We start from the raw sequence: 19,331 nt of genomic DNA, 5'->3' as shown, positions 1-19,331 counted from the left end.
CCCGAGGATTTCTTACCTAATCTTCGGCGGATAGTAGTTTCTATGCGACCGGAGAACCGGCGTGGATCGTGTTACGTGTGTCCCCCACCCCACCCCTTGTATGTATTTGGACTATTGAGACCTCAGGGTTTCGTCAGCATCGCTGCTTTGTCGCTCGATCGTCACCCCGCGGCATTGTTGCTCGTAAATCTGAGACGAGGTTTACCTAATCTTGATACGGTGTTAGGCGAAGGATTTTTTATGTTAGTAGAGTGATGGATTTGTTGGATTAGGTGGATTCTTTGGTGTGTTGAGTGCCGAGGCGATCACGCGTGGATGACAATTTTTTAGCTGTATTGGAAATTAGAAAGAATTCAGTAAAATTGGTATTCGGGATCCAAAATCTGAGGCTAGGTTTACATAATCCCGATCCGGTGTTAGGCGAAGCGTTATTTTTTATGTTATCTTAAAAGAAAGAAATCTTAAAATTATATACCTCGCATTCTTTAAATATTTATATAATAACCCAATAACCCAATAACTAACCCAATAACCTAAATATTATTACTTATATCCAAAAAGCAATTCGTAAGTTGAATAAATTCAAGGAAAAAAGTTGTTAAAACCAGGTAACAATCTTTAGAACATTGAACTATATTTGCAATAGAATTGCTAAAACAATTAGGATCAGAAAAATTGAGAAATAATTTAGAAAGCGAAGGGTTAATCTCCTGACCAAAATTATCTTGCTAATAATATCGCAGGAACTAAATTTAAAAAATTGTTAAAACCAAGTAACAATCTTTCGAAATTTAAACAATATTTTAAATAGAATAGCCAAAACAATTAAGACCTGAAAAATTGAAAAATAGGTAAAAAAGTAAAGGGTTAATCTTACCTACTCCTGATCAAGTAAAACTATAAATGATGCTCTTCGAATCGATAAGAAAAGTCGATGTGCAATAACTCCCATCGTGTCAATGAATTAAGCAACGGTACGATTAACCGTGACAAAAACTAGAAACGGAAAAATGCGCTGACGCCAGTCCTTTAAAGAAATCAAAGCGCTCTGCTGACTCTCGTCCCGCGGAATTCTTTCACAAGAGGATTTCGCGGTGAATCACGCACAGTCCAGCGATCGTCGTCGCCGCGCATAGATATTCCGTTTCGCGCGACGAGAACCGAAAACGACGCGTTCGCCGAAACGATTAATTGGATAAATTCCCGAACCAGAGAAAATGAGGAAAGGGGGAACGAGGAAATGTTGCGATTCAGGTTCAACGGTCGAAACAAACGACGGCCAGCGAGTCCCCGGATCAAGATCGCTATTTAGATCGTACCTAGGAACGCCGCGGCGAACGAAGAGCCCGTAGTTAGGCGAACGCGACCGTGTCACGGGATGAACGTTGTCGTTGCAATAAACCACGGCGACGGCCGCGGTCGTTTTTACTATAAAATAATTCTTACCATTCTATTCCCGCGTACCGCATAAATCTTGCCGCGCTATCATCCGGCGCCGCGCTTAAATCATTCTAACCTGGAACCGGCGGGATGGGGACCCACGGGTGTATGCATTTAATCTTGATCGTAGCTCACTTACGAAGGGTAGACACGTTTGCGAAGTTTTCGTTAGATATTAATTCAACTCCTCGAATCCCGAAGAGAACGAGAAAGAGAGAGAGAGAAAGAGAGAGAGAGAGAGAGAGAGAGAGAGAGACATGTAGACAGAGCGAGAGATAGAGAAGGAGGGAGAGAGAGAAGGTCGCGGGAACGAGTTCAATGAACCGAAATGCGCGCACGTGAGTCGCCGGGTACGTCCGATCGCAGCTCCGCGGATTTATTTGCCGTCCTAGGGTAAACATTTCTTAACAAAATTATTGCCGGAGGAACGGACGGGGACCCGCTCGCGTCGCAAACATGATTCGCAATCAGGTTATCGCCGGCAGAGATTGACAATTCCCCGGACACCGTCGTCGGGCCGGACACTTTTTGGCGTTGAAACCTTTCCGTAAATTCGAGCTCGAGTCAGCTTGCCAAAACATCGGCTGCTTCCACGAAATTCTTGCGACTGTCTTCGATCTTCGCGAACTTCGCTCCAATCTTCCTGACCCGGTTTTCGGGGAATTAACACTTCGATTGATGTGCGCCGAGTTTGACCGCTTTGGAACTCTGATCACGGATTATTCGATTGCGAGGATGCTTTCTGTAACATTCGGAGAATTGCAAATGATTTTACATATTTTTACATTGGTTTTGCATATATTTTATTTTATTTTGTATAAATAATCGTTTATCGATCACCTCGGAGAGTTTCAAAAGTTTCGTACGATTGAAATATTTTATTTAATCAAATTAAAACAGAAAAGTTCAATTGTGTTCTATTCAGTCATCAAGTTTAAGGTTATGTCAATTTTATAGAATTCTTTGCATTACATATTATATAATCTCTATTGAAATATTTATTATCGCAGAAACCACACCAAATTATCCTAACCTTATCATTATTATAAATTAATATGCGTCGATCGCGATTAAGTTTAAGGTTATGTCAAATTCACAGAAATCTTTATGTTACATATTATACAATCTTTGTTTAAATATCTATTATTACAGAAATCGCCTGAAATTGAAATAATCTCGTCATTATCATAAATTAATATGTCAGTTGCAATTAAGTTTAAGGTCTAAGCTATCTCGCGGACACTTTTATATAAAATAAAAGGTCAAGCAGGAAAAATTGTATACACCGTGCACCTGGGAGAGACGCTATTGTGCAATGGTTTCTAAATCCGCCATTGATGGAACGTAATTGCGTATTAAATGGGTAATGCGCGTAATCGAGAACAAATCCGATTTCACCGGATCTGCTTACACGTTTACGTTCACGATCCCCTCGGAACACTTTTAACCGCGACCGCAAACAGTCGATAATTCCTGTGGAAAGCTTCGAATACCTTACCAGTCCACTCTTCGGACGACCCATTCTAAAGACGTTATAAAGAATATTGAAATATCGATCGCGTATTAGGCGTGTACGGCCGCGTGGATACCTTTTTTTACTCCCGTCAATTGTTCACGCGTCGATTCTTTCGCGATCCCGCTGCCGAGACTTTTTGCAATTCTTTTTTCATCGCGAAATCATTTTTTCCAATCCTTTTTCATACTAAAATTGTAATTTGTTAAATCATTGAGCTTTTGTCTTCTAACACACATTGTCTTCTAATGTTGTTTTTCCGAGTCTTAGTTAATAATTAGAATATGGATTTTACGCAATTTTGCTAGAGCTTCAAAGAATTGAAAAATGTATATTATTTTTATCTTAGCAAGATCATTCAAAAAAGAAATTTTAATATATCTACATATATGTGTATAGTTTTATATATTAATGGAGAATATTTTTATATTAAAATTCACACAGTCTATTAAAATTGACTTCGATCAAATCTTTGATACGTGTCAACAAATTATTTATACGAGTAAATCAGAATTTCGTTATACATCAATCAATAAAAAACACATTTGTAAATCCGAATAAGAATATAATTAAAATAAATTATCACAGTCTCAAGCTATAAAAATTAAAATCATCTGATCCAATTAAAGAAATAAAATTGAATGCTAAAAAGACGCGTTAATATTCGCAACGCTCTATATAACAGCCATCAAACTCGTTTCAACAAACACCATCACCCATATTTAAAAAGATGTGCAATTCACCAAATCAGTAAAAACGCGTCTAGTATTCGTCGATCGGCGAATTTTCGTGGCCAATAGGCCGGAGGCGGCGAATTCAGAGTCGAGGTTTTCGATGGCCCACCAAAAGAGCGAGGCGATCGCGAGCGAGTAAACGAGCGGATCGTCGTGTCGGCAGGTATTCGATAGCACCGCAAGGGTCGTCGACCGCAGGTGCTACACGCTCGTTCGCTCGTTCGTTCGTTCGCTCGCTCGCTCGCTCGCTCGCTCTCTCGTTCAGGTTGTTCGTCCTCGCGGCGCGGCTCGGCTCCGGCCGAAACTTCCAGCGCGAGCGGAGAGCCCGTTGCCTTCCTCTATCTCACGCTCGTAAAAAAATTTACAGTCACGTCGGGTTTTCTATGCGCGCCGTCAAGGGGACACCGTGGCCGACGATAATGGTGACCGTAATTGGTTAGGAATTCGGTGGTTAACAGTTGGCATCCCCGACGCGAAAGCAAGAGTATGCTGCTTAACCGGAATATCGGGGATCTCGCGACGACGATAGGGACGCTCGCGACGATCGAGATCATCGTGACGACGATTGGACGATTGAGATACTCCCAACAATTACCGAATATACTAAACGCGTTCGCAGAACGGAACAAATCGGCGACTCGCGACGATCGAGATCCTCGCGACGACAATTGCGATCTTCGCGACGACGATTGAGATATTCGCAACGATCGAGATCCTAGTGACGATAGAGATCCTAGTGACGATCGAGATCCTAGCGACGATGGAGATCCTCGCGACGATCGAGATCCTCGTGACGATCGAGATCCTCGCGACGATCGAGATCCTAGTGACGATAGAGATCCTAGTAACGATCGAGATCCTGGTGACGATCGAGATCCTAGCGGCGATCGAGATCCTCGCGACGATCGAAATCCTTGTGACGACGGTCGAAATACTCCTGCCAATCAAGATCCTCGTGACGACGATAGAGATACTCCCGACGATACTCCCAACAATCACCGAACATACTAATCGCACCCAGCAAACACAAAATCTGCAAACTCGAAAAAACCGAATAAAAAAAATTAAAGATCAATATATAGATTGACCCAGATACAATTAAATGAGACTACAAATAACATCATAGTGAACAGAAGTAGCAACGAACTGAATCTCGAGCTACAGATCAAGAGAAAATAAAATAAAAAAGAAACAACCCACCAAATCGAATAAATCTGCTTCGCGATCCATCGATCGTTCCTAGAACCCGGTGACCAAATGTTGGCAGTCGACAAATCGATTAGAGTCGTCGAAGATATCGGCGTGAGCCAACATCCTGCCTCGCTGTCAAACAGGAAGACCCGTGGGACTTCGGAAACGCTTTCGGCTGGTGCGGTATGAGGCGAGGCGAGGTGAGAGGCGAGGCGGAGGGGACGCGTAACGAGGAAAATCAACAGCTCCGCGGGACGCGGCCACTTTTGGACGTGGTGGCCGGTGGTAGGGAAGCCCCCATATAATATTCAAAGACCGCCGAAAGCAGCGGGTACTTTTGAACAGGTACCCGGTTCCCGGGGGCCGATTCACCTCGGCAAAACAAGGCCGCAGGCCGTTGACCTCCGTGCCACCACGTGGCCGGGCGGCGTGTCTCTTCGAGCCACCTTGTGCGACCGGCTGATTTAAACCAACCACCCGGCCGTGAACCTTATTCTCCTTCTTCTTCTTCTTCTTGCCCTTCCTAGGGCCTGTATAGTTTTAACTCGGCTGCTCCCCTTTTGCTCGTCCTTCGAGGGGATACCAGAGGATTCGGTACTGTCTGTGTCTACCTGCGGATAGAGGCGTGGCACGATCTCCATGCTCGACTTTTCGTACTCGCAGTAGGGCACGCAACAATGGGAGTGGAAAAGGTGTGAAAAGCACTGGGTTAACGGGCTGCGACACCTCAGAGGCTTCCGTGAATCGGAAATGTAATTTATCGAGCTCTTTTTCTTGTGTATTGGGGCAGTGCGAGTGTCAACCCTTTCGTGATCGAAGATGCTTTGATTCGAAATTTATTTCTATTTTATATAATTAATTACAGATAGTAATTGTCACTCTACTGCACTCTTAACAGTTCCTATTTTAAATATCGACGAATTTTGTCCTATCAAAAATATTTTGCAACTTAATATAATAATTCTTGACTTCGAATCTTAAATACCTATTACACTCCATAAAATAACTTCTAATACAGCATATAACCTATTAATTATCTTAATTCGTCAAACTATGCTGAATTTACAACACTGAAAATAACTCTAATTAATGCTAACCCTTCTACGTCTGCCAACCCTTTTATTTATGTTAACCCTTCGCGCCCTTACCCATTTAAATCGTCGAAGTCCCGACCAGCAGGACTTCGCGAACGTGACATCTCCAAGGCTAACTTTCCATTTAAACGGCGCCGGAATGAAAGAAAAAAAGGCGCAAGTTCGCCGTGTCTGCATTTGCATTTTTCGCTTCCGCGTTGTCAACTCAGCTAAACCGTCCATTAGCACGTGTCATTGACACGGAGTCTCTCTCTCGCGCGCGACGACGGTGCATTTACACCGTCGCGGGTATATCAAACTGGAAGATGAAGAATCCGCGGTGGTGCGCGGCCCGCGTTCATCCTCCTGTCTCAAGTTTCATTGTTCCGAGTGAATCAGCCTTGCTCATGGACTTGCTAGTGTATAAGCATTTCCAGACGCGACGCAATAACGCCGCCATGGAAAATAAATCCAACTAAGTCCGGCGAAATGAACTCACCGTTTCTTTCGAAATAATTGAGATCGCCGCCGCAGTGTCCTGTTACGTTTCGAGATTAAATTCGAAGCTGACGAAACGACGTGCCAATGATCGCTTCAAGGTTTTCATAGCGTTGCATGATGCGTCGACGATGCGCGATTGAAATAAATGCATTTGCTGGTGTTTTGTGATAGTATAATGTTGCTGGTATATGAAGTGTTAATTTAACGTAGCTTGATTTAATTTAATTTAGCTTTACTTGATATAATTTGACTTATTTTAATTTCATTTAATTTGAGTAAATTTGACATATTTTAATTTCATTTAATTTTATTACATTTGACCTATTTTGATTTCATTTAATTTGATTCAATTCAACTGAATTCAATTTGTCCCAATGTAATTTCATTTATCTTACTGTTATGTAATTAAACTTATTTATATATATACAAGTAAACCATCATTTTTAAAATATTGATAATGGAGGTTATATTGCTTGGCAGAGAATCAGTAAATTAAATAATCAGTCCACGATCATAAAATAAGAGTGAATATAAATACATAAAACAATAGCAATATGAAGAAATAAAACAATAATAACAGAAATACTTAAAAGAATAACATAATAATTCTACGATCAATATGCAAGACTATAACCTCAACTCCGTCGCTCGCCGTCACGCGCGCCATTTTTGCTGCGCAAAAGGCGCGAAACCGGACGTTCATCTCGCCGCGGTGATCTCACGGAAGAAAATAATTCATAAAACAGTTAACGAAGGGTGGAATCGTGGATCGCGATAGACCGAGGAAGCCATTCGTCTTCGAAGGACAGACAATACGATTAATGACACCGCGGGAAGTCCGTGGAAGCCCGGGGGGAAAAATTTTCGTGGAGGGTTAAGTGTCCTCCGGGCATCTGGCGCACGGATCTCTCTCTCCCCGTACCGGCTCACGGGGCCGATCGTTTTCTTCTCCTATATCTATCTCTCTCTCTCTCTCGCCGAGCCAAGGCAAGGTCGACGATCCTCGGGAGAAAAGATTATTAAGCACGGTCGCGTTACGTGTGGACCTTCGGTAAATGGCCGCGGTTCGTGCAGCAAGGTGCACTGACCGCAGCGGATAGAAACACGTGGACGCGGGGACCGTGTCGGTGACGACGCCGGCGATTCCTCCGTCCGGGATGGGAAGGAAAGAGGGGGTGGAGTGGGGGAAGAGACACAGCCTGGAAGGGCTGATGATTTCACCTGAAGCCCCGGGGCCGCACCGTCATTGTATACGTGACGAAATCGGCGTCGGCATCTTACGAAATTCCTGGCGAACGTGTCAACCCGGCGGCGCGGCATACGCCGATCGCGTTTCCTTTAAGGCGAACGGGATTCACGGGGTTCCATGGGAATTTCACTTTTCGTGTCTTTTGACCGAATGCGACAGATGATTGCTTGAAATGATTTTAATGTAAGACGTGTTTGACAGAATTGTAATTGGATGTCTTGAAATGTAATATGTGCATTTTGTTTAAGAATAATTATTAAATAAATATTTTTAAATTAGAATTAATAATAAATTGTTTTAGGAATTGTTTTGACTCCAAAACAGTGCTTTCGGGTTGGTCATTAGTAACATTATTGTTTTTAATGGTGAGAAAAATGTGAGTTAAGTCATTATAAATGTTAATTGTTAAGTCAAGTTTTCTAACCAGAAACCTGTCATATAATTGAAGTATAATTCACCGAAAAATTGTTATAAAGATATTCTTTGCTACAAGACTATTGTTAATATATACGTTAAACGTAGTTAAAATCTACATTAAACGTAGTTAAAATCTACATTAAACGTAGTTAAAATATACGTTAAACTTAGTTAAAATATATGTTAAATATAATTAAAATATACATTAAACACAATTAAAATATACATTAACGTAGTTAAAATATACATTCAACATAATTAAAATATACATTAAACATAATTAAAATAAACATTAACCTAATTACCACTAAAACATTGTTCCTAAACGTTCACATTAAAAAAATCCAAATCGCAAGTCACGTCACAGTTTCAAGTCCGCGAATTGCAATCGTGTCTTACAATTTGGATCGGCTCCAAGTGCGAAGGAAATTTCAAGGTTCGCGGGGGTGGGGGTGGGGGTGGGGGTATAGGCTAGAGAGTACCATGACAGGTACGGTGCGAACGAAGAAGAGAAATTGCGCGGCGACGGTGGATTTTCGGGTCACGGCGACGACGAAATTCCGTGAATCGGGGGAACCGAGTCGCGCCGACAGCGGCCGGAGGACACACGGTTCCACCTCCGTTTCCTTCCCTCCCTTTCGCCCGGTATCCTTTTTCTCCTAATCGCCGCGCGCGCGGCTTCTAGTGACGTAACAGGCAAGGTCTTACGGTACCTCCGGCAACGGGCCTACATTACGTGAGTATCCCTACACGCGACCCGCATGTACGTAGGCTACGTACCTGCGTAGAAGATCCGCTACACGTTGTTTCAACCGGCCGAGCCTCTCTTTTCTCATCCCCCTCCTTCTCTCACCCCCTCTCACTATCTCTTTCCCCCTATTTCTGTCCTTTTCTCTTTCTCTTTTTCTCTATTTTTCTGTTCGTCTTCCACTTTATCTCTTTCTCTCTTTGGCTCTCTTTTTACCTCTTTTTCTCTCTTTCTACCTCTCTCTCTGTTCGTCTCTCTTTTTCACTCTTTGTCTCTCTTTTTCTCTCTTTGTCTCTCTTTTTCTCTCTTTGTCTCTCTTTCCTCTCTTTGTTTCTCTTTTCCTCTCTTTCTATCTCTCTCTCTCTTCGTCTCTCTTCAATCTCTCTTCAATCTCTCTTCGTCTCTCTTCATCTCTCTCCACCACTCTTCATCTCTCCCCGTCTCTCTTTATCTTACCAACCGGCTCGCTCTCCCCATCGCAGTGTTCGATTCTCGGCTCGGCGCGGCTCATTGAAGCGGCATCCTAAAAAACGATTAACGGTCCGAACAGTCTCTCCTTTAATCTTCCGATCGTTATTTCAATGTATACCTCGATTGTTCCTTAATTGCATGCAACGTTTGTACCTTCTCCTGACGATGCTGACTCGACTCGACTCGGCTTGGCTCGGCTCGGCTTGGCTGGACTCGACTGGCCGCGTCTCTCGCTCCGAGATCATCGGACGATGACTAACAGTTTCTTGCCCCCGGTTCGCTCTTTTCTTACCGCGAGTGATTCATACGGAGCGTTTCGAAAGTCCTGTCAAAAAGTTCGCTGTTATATTCGACGTGTTTTACAGGCGATGTTATGGGGTTGGCTTCGTTTGATACGTACCTGTATGTTGTTTTGGTGATAGGGTTTATGGTGGAGAGAAGTGGTCCTTCTTGGTGGTTAAAGTCGAACGGCGTCTGGAAACGAAAGCTTTATGGAGTTGTATAATTTAGAAATCTTGTTGCAAATGATTTGAGAATTATTTTTTCGATATATTAATGTATTAGTAGATTGATTCGAATAAATGATCGATCGGATAAGAATTTATTTTTACAGGAATTTATAAGGAAAATAGTTGTTCTGATTATATGATGAAATAGATTACTTAACATTAAAATTAATATCAATTAAAATTGAAATTAAAATTAAAATCAATTAAAATTAAAATTGAAACTGAAATCAATTAAAATTAAAACCAACTAAAATTAGAATTGGAATTAAAACCAATTAAAATTGAAATTAAAATTAAAATTAAAGTCATTAATGATTCGAGAGAGAGAGAGAGAGAGGGGAAGAGAGGTGACAGAAATTCTCGGTAGCATCTCGCAAGCCGCGAATTCTCGAAAGTATTTACAGTCGGCCATTAAAAGGACGCTAACTGGCCCCGCAAATGGAAAGCAGAAGGTGAATCGAAATGCAAGTGTGTCCCCGATTCCGTTGTGTTTCCTTCGGCGCGGCTCCATGAATTTATATAGATAGACCGCCGCGTTATTTTCTCCACGTTTCGCGTTATTCTCGTCCCCGCTGCAAGCTCGGAGAGCGAACACATTTCGATTCCGCGGCGCCTATTTCGATCCGCGCCTAAAAATATTTAAAAACGTCTAAAACCATCGCGCCACCGTGCGAAAAGAAATAAACGCTGAGCGTACTATCGCGCTTCGTTCAAGCGCAACGTTACATTTATTCGCAGCGATACATTAACCAATTAAACGTCGATAGTTTGCATAAATTAGAATTGGTTAAAAACGAGATGTATGTCAGACGTCAAGGCATTAATCATCAATTCTCGAAGTACGAACGCCACTATTAACATATTATGTACATATACACCACTGTAACAGTTTCTAAGAGTTTAAACAAAATTCGACAGACATTTTAACCCTTCTCGGACGAAAATTCCCGAAAGTGCTAAAAATGTTTCTCTGATCGAACTAAATACCCATTAAAAGATCAAATAATTCGACTATTTCGAGAACGACCTAAGTGAATTTTTATCAAGACTGAGATATTTAAGAGTTTGCGTTCCAGAAAAGGAAATCAAATGTGTGACACAAAGTTTAAATTTCAAATTTACAATCTCTGTTAAAATGATAGCAATTATTAAGTAAATAATATACACATTATTGTTATATAACAATATTTCAAAAAGGAAACTTAGCTCATTTTTAAAATACAAAGTTGAAATAATGCAAGAAATATGAACAATATATCCTGATCCTTTGTTATATATATAATTAAATTATTATGCTGTCAATATTACTGTAAAAATTATTTTTACAACAACGCGGTGTATTTGTTTGCAAATTCTGGAATCAGACGAACAATCCTGACGTCACCACTGTATCGATATCCGTGCTCAAAGGGTTAACTGAGAATAAAAGAATCGACGACGAAGTTTGTCCAAGAGATACCACGACTGATAGACCTATAATATATATCTATACTATAATATAATATATATAATATAACACGTATACATAATATAATATTATATAGATATACAGGTGTCAGGCAAGCGCGTAAAAAGGTAGAAACGCGCGAATCGCCAGTCTAAATCCACGAGATCGAATCCGGGGATCTGGGGTCATCGACGCATCGTCGTTTTCCCTTGTTTTCTGATCGGTATGCGCGGGTGCCTCGCCGTGCGCGCGGGCGCGCGCGACGCCGACAGGTGAGCACGGCGAGAGGGTATACACAGCCACACACAAACAGGCGAACCGTACACTTGCGTGCACGGTCTATACGTATGTAAGATACAGTTAGGAGTACCGTTCTGAAAATGCAACGGCTCGTATCGAGCCGAAGAGAGCGAGGAGGAGGAGGAGGAGGAGGAGGAGAGTGTGTTCGGTTGTGTATAGTCTCTCGGCTCGCGTATACGCGGCGCGGCGCTTTAACTCAAACGGAGTGAAGCGGCGGGAGGCAGAGATCCAGTCGAAAGGGGTATAACGGTAGCGATAAATTCAATGGCAGCGCGAGAGAGAGAGAGAGAGAGAGAAAAAAAGAGAAAGAAAGAGAAAGAGAGAGGGAGAGATAGATAGACAGGATGAAACTTGCGTTTCACGTGCGACTAAACACCGACGAAAGCGTCTAATTTTCCAGCCGCGTTTTCCAGCGAGCGGCCTGGTTGCGGATAGGTCAAGTCCAGGCCTCTCTGTCACAAAACCCGGCGCAGCCAACTTTCCATTAGCGGCCGCCGGTCCACGGGGAGAGAGAGAGAGAGAGAGAGAGCGATAGAAGGTGCCACTGTTATTCAAATTGGCGCGTGTCCGGGCGTCGTGTACCGATAACAAAACAGCGGTCCAATCGGAGGCCGAACGGGAACACGCGCGCGTAGAGAACGAACGCGTTCCGTAGTAGATCGAAGCTCACCTTAAAGGGACGCGACTGCTCGGGTTGACCGACAAAGCTCGCCCCTTTCGACACCTGGTGACCTCGTTTTGGAACGCGGGTTTCTCCCGGTTCTCCCGTTCATGGGAGATCAGCGGCCGACGGAAGGATCGCGTCGATCGACCGGGTCTGGGGATCGCGTTCGCCGTAGCTCGGCCATCGTCAGCGTCACTAGGGGATGGACGAGAGGAGATGGCAAAGTTATCGCTTCGGAGACGGAACAGTCTATCTGGCCTGAGGAATACAGGCTGCTAACGGATCGAACGAATAGCTGGCAGAGAGAGAGAGAGAGAGAGAGAGAGAGAGAAAGAGAAAAAGAGAGAGAGAGAGAGAGCGGTGGTCGGCGCGTGCGCGCGCTCTACCCCTGAATCCCGTCGAACCAATGAAACACCCTCTCGCGCTTGCCCTCAGGGGGTCGAACATTCCGATGTACGTTTCGAGTAATTTCCATCGCGGATACGATCGCCGAGAAGTTCACCTTTCGAAGAGAGACACTCTGTCGTCTAGCAGGCGAGCCGGGATCGTCGGGAAGGGTGCTGTGGAGGGCGGGGCGCGCGGCGGGGTGCGAGAAGCTGTAATCCGGGCGGGGTGGTAGCGAACGGTGGTGGATCGGGAGAGGCTGCCATCTGGTGGCGGTCGCGGCAGGCTCGAGCCACTGCTTCCCCGTGAAGTGCATAGCCGAAACGAGTCGTTCGGCACCGAAACGTCATCGGCACGAGCCTTTTTCGTGGGACCTTTTGCGACGCGACGCGACGCGCGATCGACACGCGTGCCCCGTCCGCGCGAGTCGTGTTCAAAGCGTGGTGATAAGTTACCGTGTTGTCCCCGGTTGTGTTGCTTCCGGGAAGCGAGAATAACGAACGGCCACACACACACACACGCACGCACATCGCCCGAGCCAGGATGACGGAGACGATAATGACGTAAAGCCCACGAGGCCAAGTGGATTCGACTGGTGGTGGTGTTTTTGGAGTCCGAGGGTGAGTCGGGACGCGCGCGGGCCTTCTCTCCCCCGATCCATGGCCGAGAGGAAACGTCGTCGTTCGCCGCTGCTGTGCCCGTGACTGTCCCACGGTGCTCTCGGTCCCCTGAGCTCCCCGGGTCACGCGAAAATCAGCCCGGCGGAGAACCTTGATCCCGAGAACAGAGAGAGAGAGAGAGAGAGACTGGACGCGCGATGATCGATGCCGCGGGACCGACGTCGTCGCCGCGCGACCCGCGATGATGCCCCGTACGAAATCCGTACGCGATCGCCTCGTACTCGCGGGCTGTTTGATCGATGATTGAAACGCTCCAGGACCCCGCCGGAGAGACTGTTTTCACCGTGTTTATCGTGCCAAGGATCTGGACTACACACCTGGCAGATGTAGGCTGTCGCGCTCTTTCGCCTTCTCCCTTTCTTCTCCCTCTCTCGTACGGACGCGTAAACCGAGCTTGCGACCCGTCGACGGAAAAAGAGTGAGACGGAGGACGCGTGAAAAGGGGCGAAACGTGTTAGACCAGGAGGAAAACTCGAGCGGAGCCCCGCGCGCGCCACGCTGTGAACCGTTTTGTTCACGGAATATCGACCGAAGGCCGCAGCCTACCGAATTAGTCGCGACGAAGGTCGCGAATGAACGCGTGTGCCTCTTCCCGTGCGAGAGAGATCAGCCGCGGCGATACCAGCGCGGCCGCCACGGCACAGCCATTAGCCGGAGCCTACGACAACCTACGGAGGAAGCGACCGCCGAAACGCGGGACACCCAGTCCCGCGGCGAGCGTCTCCATCGGCCGTGCACGACGGGACACGCCGGAACGTCTACCCAGGCGCGAGCGAATCGATGCGTCCGGATTAACGAGGGGGGTAACATTGAAACCGAGAGTGCGGGGACTGGATGTAACTCCCTCGAAATACGGTTCTCTGAACGAGACCTACTGACCTATCGACTACTCGCTCCCACCACCCTCTCCTCGTCCCTTCGCCCCGCCACCTGGTCTCCGCCTTGTTCTCCGGATTTTCTTTTTGTCCGCTATATACGGTTTCGCCCTTTAATCCGCGGGAACACCTAAGCGAGGAAGCGTCGTAGGACACCGACCGTTGGAGGAAGCGTTCTCCGCTTCGTGTCCGTTCGTGTGGCATCGGTGTTTGTTGTGTGTGCCTGCGTGTGCGTCTCTCTCTGTGTGCGAGTGTGTGTGTCTGTTGGGTCGCGACGTAGCTGCGCGTACGAACGGAGGCTCGGGTGAATCGAAGAGAGTCGTTCTTTGAACGAGACCCACTGACCTATCGACTCGGCCGCGCGCTCTGCTCCTACCCCCGGCGTCTTTCCGCTCGCTGGCCACCCTGCCCTTTCTGCCTTTCTCCCCTGCGTGTGTACTGGCGTACACCGTCGTCGCCGTCGCCGCGTCATCGCGCGCGTCCGACGTGTCCGCGGTGTGCCGTTTCGTACACCCCCCGCGAAAAGGGTAACGCTCCGAGGGGGGTTGCTCGCCCGAGCACACCAAACGACCCGAACGCGCACATCCACGAGACAAACGAGTGCCTAAGGATTTTCGATTCAGGACTTCGACGATCTCTACGCCCCCCGAAACCTCGAAGGGCTTTCTATCCGTGGTCTATTTTTTCTGAACGCTCGGCGCGCAGGGTATCTAGTCTTGTTTTCGTACCTCTCTACCTCGGCTCTTTTCTATCTTTGTCTTTTCTCCATCTTTATCTTTTTCTGTATCTTCCTCTTTACATTTTTTGTTCTCCATCTTTCTATAATTCTCTTTCTCTATCTTTCTCTCTACATTTTTCTTTCTCTATCTTTCTCTCTATACTTCTCTCTCTCTCTCTCTCTCTCTCTCTCTTTCTCTGTCTGTCTGCTTTTTTTCCTCGCTCCGATTCTGTACGGCTGTAGATCGTCAAGTATTGGTAGGGTTATCGAGACTAGAGGATGAAGAGTGCCTAAAATTTTATGCCTTTCTCGACTGATTATTAGATACGCACGCGGCCGCACGAATTTACCGTCTATTTTCTCGCCTGGCGAACGACTGTCACCCGAACACACGAGCCAGCTTCCCCCCGCGAACGGAACCTCTCGACGCGTAACAGTCGGTAAACAGTGCCTCAGATAATTATCTCCTCTCGACTGATCAACGGGATCGTTGTAAACGCGCCCTTACGCGGTTTTACGCTGGTTTGTCGGCGTCGAAAGGGAACGGAGACACAGGCAACAGGGACAGAGGGACTCTCTCTCTCTATTTCTTTCCGCCTTCCTTCTTCGTACCTTGTACCGTCTATCCTCGTACCTCCTCCAGGTGACACAACCGTGCTCTACCTACCCCGCGCGGTATTATGGGATCCACGTGATCGAAGACAGTGTATCGAAGCAAATTCTAGAGACGTTCGCGCTTCGCGGCACAGGAAGCCGACGAGATCTCGACGCAGGAGGCGAGAGGTACAACGCGTTCGTCATCGGGTAACAGCGTCGAACTTTTAACGGGTCGACGGTGTGCGATCGATCGGCCGACGGCGTTCTCTCGGCGGTGCGTCTTTAATCTCGCCCGCGGAAGAGATGGCATCCGGATCGCGGTCCGTAGCGATGCCCCAAGGCGCGACAGAGGATCGCGTGACGAGCGTCCAGGAAACCGCCACCTGTGAACCCGTGACGTTTTGGTACGAGTCGTCGACGACAATAGCCTGATCCCTGGTACTGCGTGGTGAAACCAGCAGCGCCGTAGACACGGTGGATCGCGAGCTGTCCGCTCGAGAGGAGCAGGATCTCGCGGGAGAACGAGCGCGCGAGAAGGAACTCGCTCGGTTAACGGTGAAAGACGATAGTCTTGCTGCAACGGAAACGAAAGAAACAAGAGGACCGTCTGATCTATAGATCCCTTGCTCGTATTAACGCCCCCCTCTCTCTCTCGCTCTCGCTCCCCCCCTGTTCGGCCACGTCGAGCCGTTCAAGTTCAAGGAGCGACACCGGAATATCGGGCTTCCGTGTTGGCCGAGTCCTCGAGCGGGGGCGAACATGCTGTTGGATCGTGTTTGAACCGAGAGGGAAAGCACAGCTCGAAAACAAAAAAATAAAGAAAGAAAATATGGCGGAAAGCGCGGCTAGTCCGGGCACCGTGCAAGTGGCCGCGAACAGTCCGCAGCAACAGCAACAATCGCAACAACAAGCCACGCAACAAGCCGCGCAACAAACGCAACAGACCCAACAGCCGCCGGATATAAGCAGCTCGCAGCTGGCGTCGCCACCGATCACGGGCACAGGTACGAATAGGAAACGATCGAGATCTTCCGGTAGGGTTATATTTAAGATCTATGGGCATCTTCCATTTAGATGTTTTTGTTCGATTAGCGAAAACGTTGCTCCCGAGACCGTTCCCTCCCCCGCCTCGCTGAGATGTGTCGATGCGTTCGCTGACAATACACCGTCCTTCTCTATTCGTGTTGCGTTCCAAGTCGCTTCGTAATTCACGTGGTCTTTTTATATACCTATTATACGACGGATAAAGAGGTTACAGGTTCAGATTTTAGGACAAATGTTTGATGACGTGGAATTTGTAAAATGCTTCTTGATTTAATTTTTTTTGTTTTATTGACTGGATTTGTGGGACTGTGCTGCTTATTCGGTACGTGTGTTACTTTTGGTAAATGTTGGGATAATAATAGTTAATGTCAGGATAAATTTTTCATTGTTAATTTGATCATTTATAAGGTTACTTTTATACTTAATTTCATTTGTTAATATTGTACTAGTTAATTATACTAGTTCATTATGCCAGCTGAAGTTGGGATAAATATTTTATTGTTACTTCTATAATTTATAATTTATAATATAAAATAGCAGCTTTCAGTGCTCGATAAATATCTTGCGTTAAATAAATTGATCCAATTTTACGGTAATTTTAAGATCATGGCCCTGGCAATTCTTTCTCCGTGCTTTCAATAAAAAATCTAGATTTTTCATAACCTTATTATTTTAATAATTTAAAGAATACTGTAAAGAACCGTTTTGCACGAGTTCGACTTCATTTTGAAGTAACAGCGTTATAAATAAAATATTGCTAGACAATGGATATTTATAGATCGCGTGAAAAAGCAAGAAATAATTCTTTCTCGCCGCCATTTCGAATTCTCCGCTTTTTACAAAAACCGTTTTCCGATTTCTACTTCAGAATATTACATTGCATAAATAAAGTAGAGATCATTTCTTGTCGGCTGAATTTCGCGCGACCAACGCGCTATGCAAATGTGATAAGTCTCGCATTCTTGTACGCTTCGAAAGCGTTGCAAACAGGAATTAACAGAGCATTGCCTAATATCGGAATAATTACGTATTAATACAAATCTTTATAACACGGTGCCGAATCAAAACTGTACATCCGACGCTGCTGGCTGTTTTGCATTCGATCCTGGAAAAATCATGACTGAAACCATCTAAACGATACATGCTGTCTTTTGATGAACGAACTGCGACCGGGTGAACTTCTTCGTCTGGCACGGCTTCATTTGATTAGCATTTGTTTAGGCCGCTTTAATGTGATTGGACAGACGCGCCCTTTAAATCAATTGAGAATGGATCAAAGTGTCTCAATATATTTACTCGATGTTTTTATTGGTCATGTTATTAGTCAAGTTATTGGTCAAATTATTGGTTAAAATAATAATCAATTTTTTAGTCAATTTTTTAGTCGAGTTATTAATTAAATTATTAGTCAAATTATTAGTCAAGTTATTAGACAAATTATTATTGAAATTATTAGTTCGTAAATTTTATACATTTGTGGTAAAAGTAACTAGATAAAATATAAAATATAAAACAATAAAATGGTTAAAAGAATTAGCAGAATTTGTCTGTCTTTTACAAATGATACATTTGTATTTTATGTAAGGATCTATCATACAAACTTTTAATTATTTTTCTATTAAATTTTTCTACGTTAAAATGCATTCCTGTACGTAATAAAGAAGCTGATTCTAGCTAGAAAAAGAAGTAGCTAACATTGAGTACAACTATTTCACATCAGTTATCGTTTTGCAGCGAAATTGATCGACTAACTGCGGCATTGAAACGAAATCAGCTGGCGCGTCTGTGCATGACCGGCCGCTACTACTTCTAGCGGAGACTAGGCCACACGAATCGTACGAATCTTTCGACTGAAACTTTTCAAAAACTATACATCAAATCTCAAAATTTTGTTCCACGCTGTCATCTTGTAATCTATTAATTATTTTTAGTATAGAATCGCCCCGTTCCTGGTTATTACCTCCGGGTATTTTTGTAAGCCCGGAAGAACATTTATTGATAAAAATATAAATCGTCAGAATGAAATGAAATTTAATTAACCAAACGATGTAACGTTTCTATTATGTTTGGACGAACAATGGCAAAAATGTTATTCGCCCAACATTTCCCAAATTATAAAAATCCGCCCAACATTTTCCAAATTATATAAAAAATCCGCCCAACATTTTCCAAATTATAAAAATCCGTCCCACATTTAATTCCAGCTTTTTTTCGAGTTTCAGATTTTCTGAATTGCCGCGGTCGAATTGGTTTAGTGGAGCGCGCATAAGCAAGCGCCATCCAATTAAATTCGAAAGAATAGAAGCCGGGATTTAATTCCCGTGTGTTCTGGAGTGCTCAATTTGGAACGTAACACTTTTCTTTGGCTAAAAATGCGCGAGGCGCCGGTGAATTGTTAGCAAGGAAACTTGGGGAGGACGGAGAAAGGCTCGGCCGAAGCCAGGAAAGCAAGCGGCAGGCTTAGCGAATGAAAGACGACGCTGCGTTTCTTTTTCCATTTCTTTTTCCATTTCTTTTTCTTTCTTTTTCGTTTTCTCGAATCGCGCAGAGCCCGCGCGTTCGCATCACCGGCGATTATATTATATCGGACGGTTCTACGGCGCGAAATGGATCAATGCCGGAAACATTTTGCATTCTACCGCCCCGACGTCACGCAACCTGCTAATTAGCGAAGTTTGCGCGATCCTCTACCTAACTGCGTATTCTCATTGCGATTATCAGAGAAATATTCGAGCCGTTTATTTCGAGAGTGACCTAAGTCCGTTTATCTCCTTTT

At 44.9% G+C, this 19,331-nt stretch overlaps 1 protein-coding gene and 1 long non-coding RNA gene across 8 annotated transcripts in view; one reads left to right on the top strand and one right to left on the bottom strand.

Moving 5' to 3' along the window:
• Positions 1-9,230: 9,230 nt before the first annotated feature.
• LOC144476215 (uncharacterized) lies at positions 9,231-9,814 on the bottom strand. Of its 2 annotated transcripts, none has more exons than XR_013494987.1 (3): positions 9,738-9,814; positions 9,456-9,662; positions 9,231-9,389 (listed from the first exon to the last, which is right to left on the bottom strand). It is a non-coding gene; the product is annotated as an uncharacterized LOC144476215 (long non-coding RNA). The 2 variants fall into 2 exon arrangements; XR_013494986.1 differs by having other exon boundaries at positions 9,491-9,662.
• Positions 9,815-16,081: 6,267 nt separating this feature from the next.
• The window catches only part of Hr3 (nuclear hormone receptor 3 ROR-beta), a 177,630-nt gene continuing 174,380 nt past the window's right edge, over positions 16,082-19,331 (top strand). For 4 of the 6 annotated variants that reach the window (XM_078193694.1, XM_078193691.1, XM_078193689.1 and 1 more), the window contains exon 1: positions 16,202-16,515. In XM_078193694.1, coding sequence (XP_078049820.1) covers positions 16,341-16,515 — 175 coding nt within the window. In that variant the 5' untranslated portion in view covers positions 16,202-16,340. Of the gene's footprint in view, positions 16,546-19,331 lie in introns of all 6 variants that reach the window. The other 2 variants (XM_078193696.1, XM_078193693.1) reach the window with 2 other exon arrangements.

Source organism: Augochlora pura, chromosome 10 (genome assembly GCF_028453695.1).
Source record: "Augochlora pura isolate Apur16 chromosome 10, APUR_v2.2.1, whole genome shotgun sequence".
Lineage (NCBI taxonomy): Eukaryota > Metazoa > Arthropoda > Insecta > Hymenoptera > Halictidae > Augochlora > Augochlora pura.
Note: the sequence above shows the minus strand (reverse complement) of the source record. Positions and strands in the feature narration are given on the sequence as shown.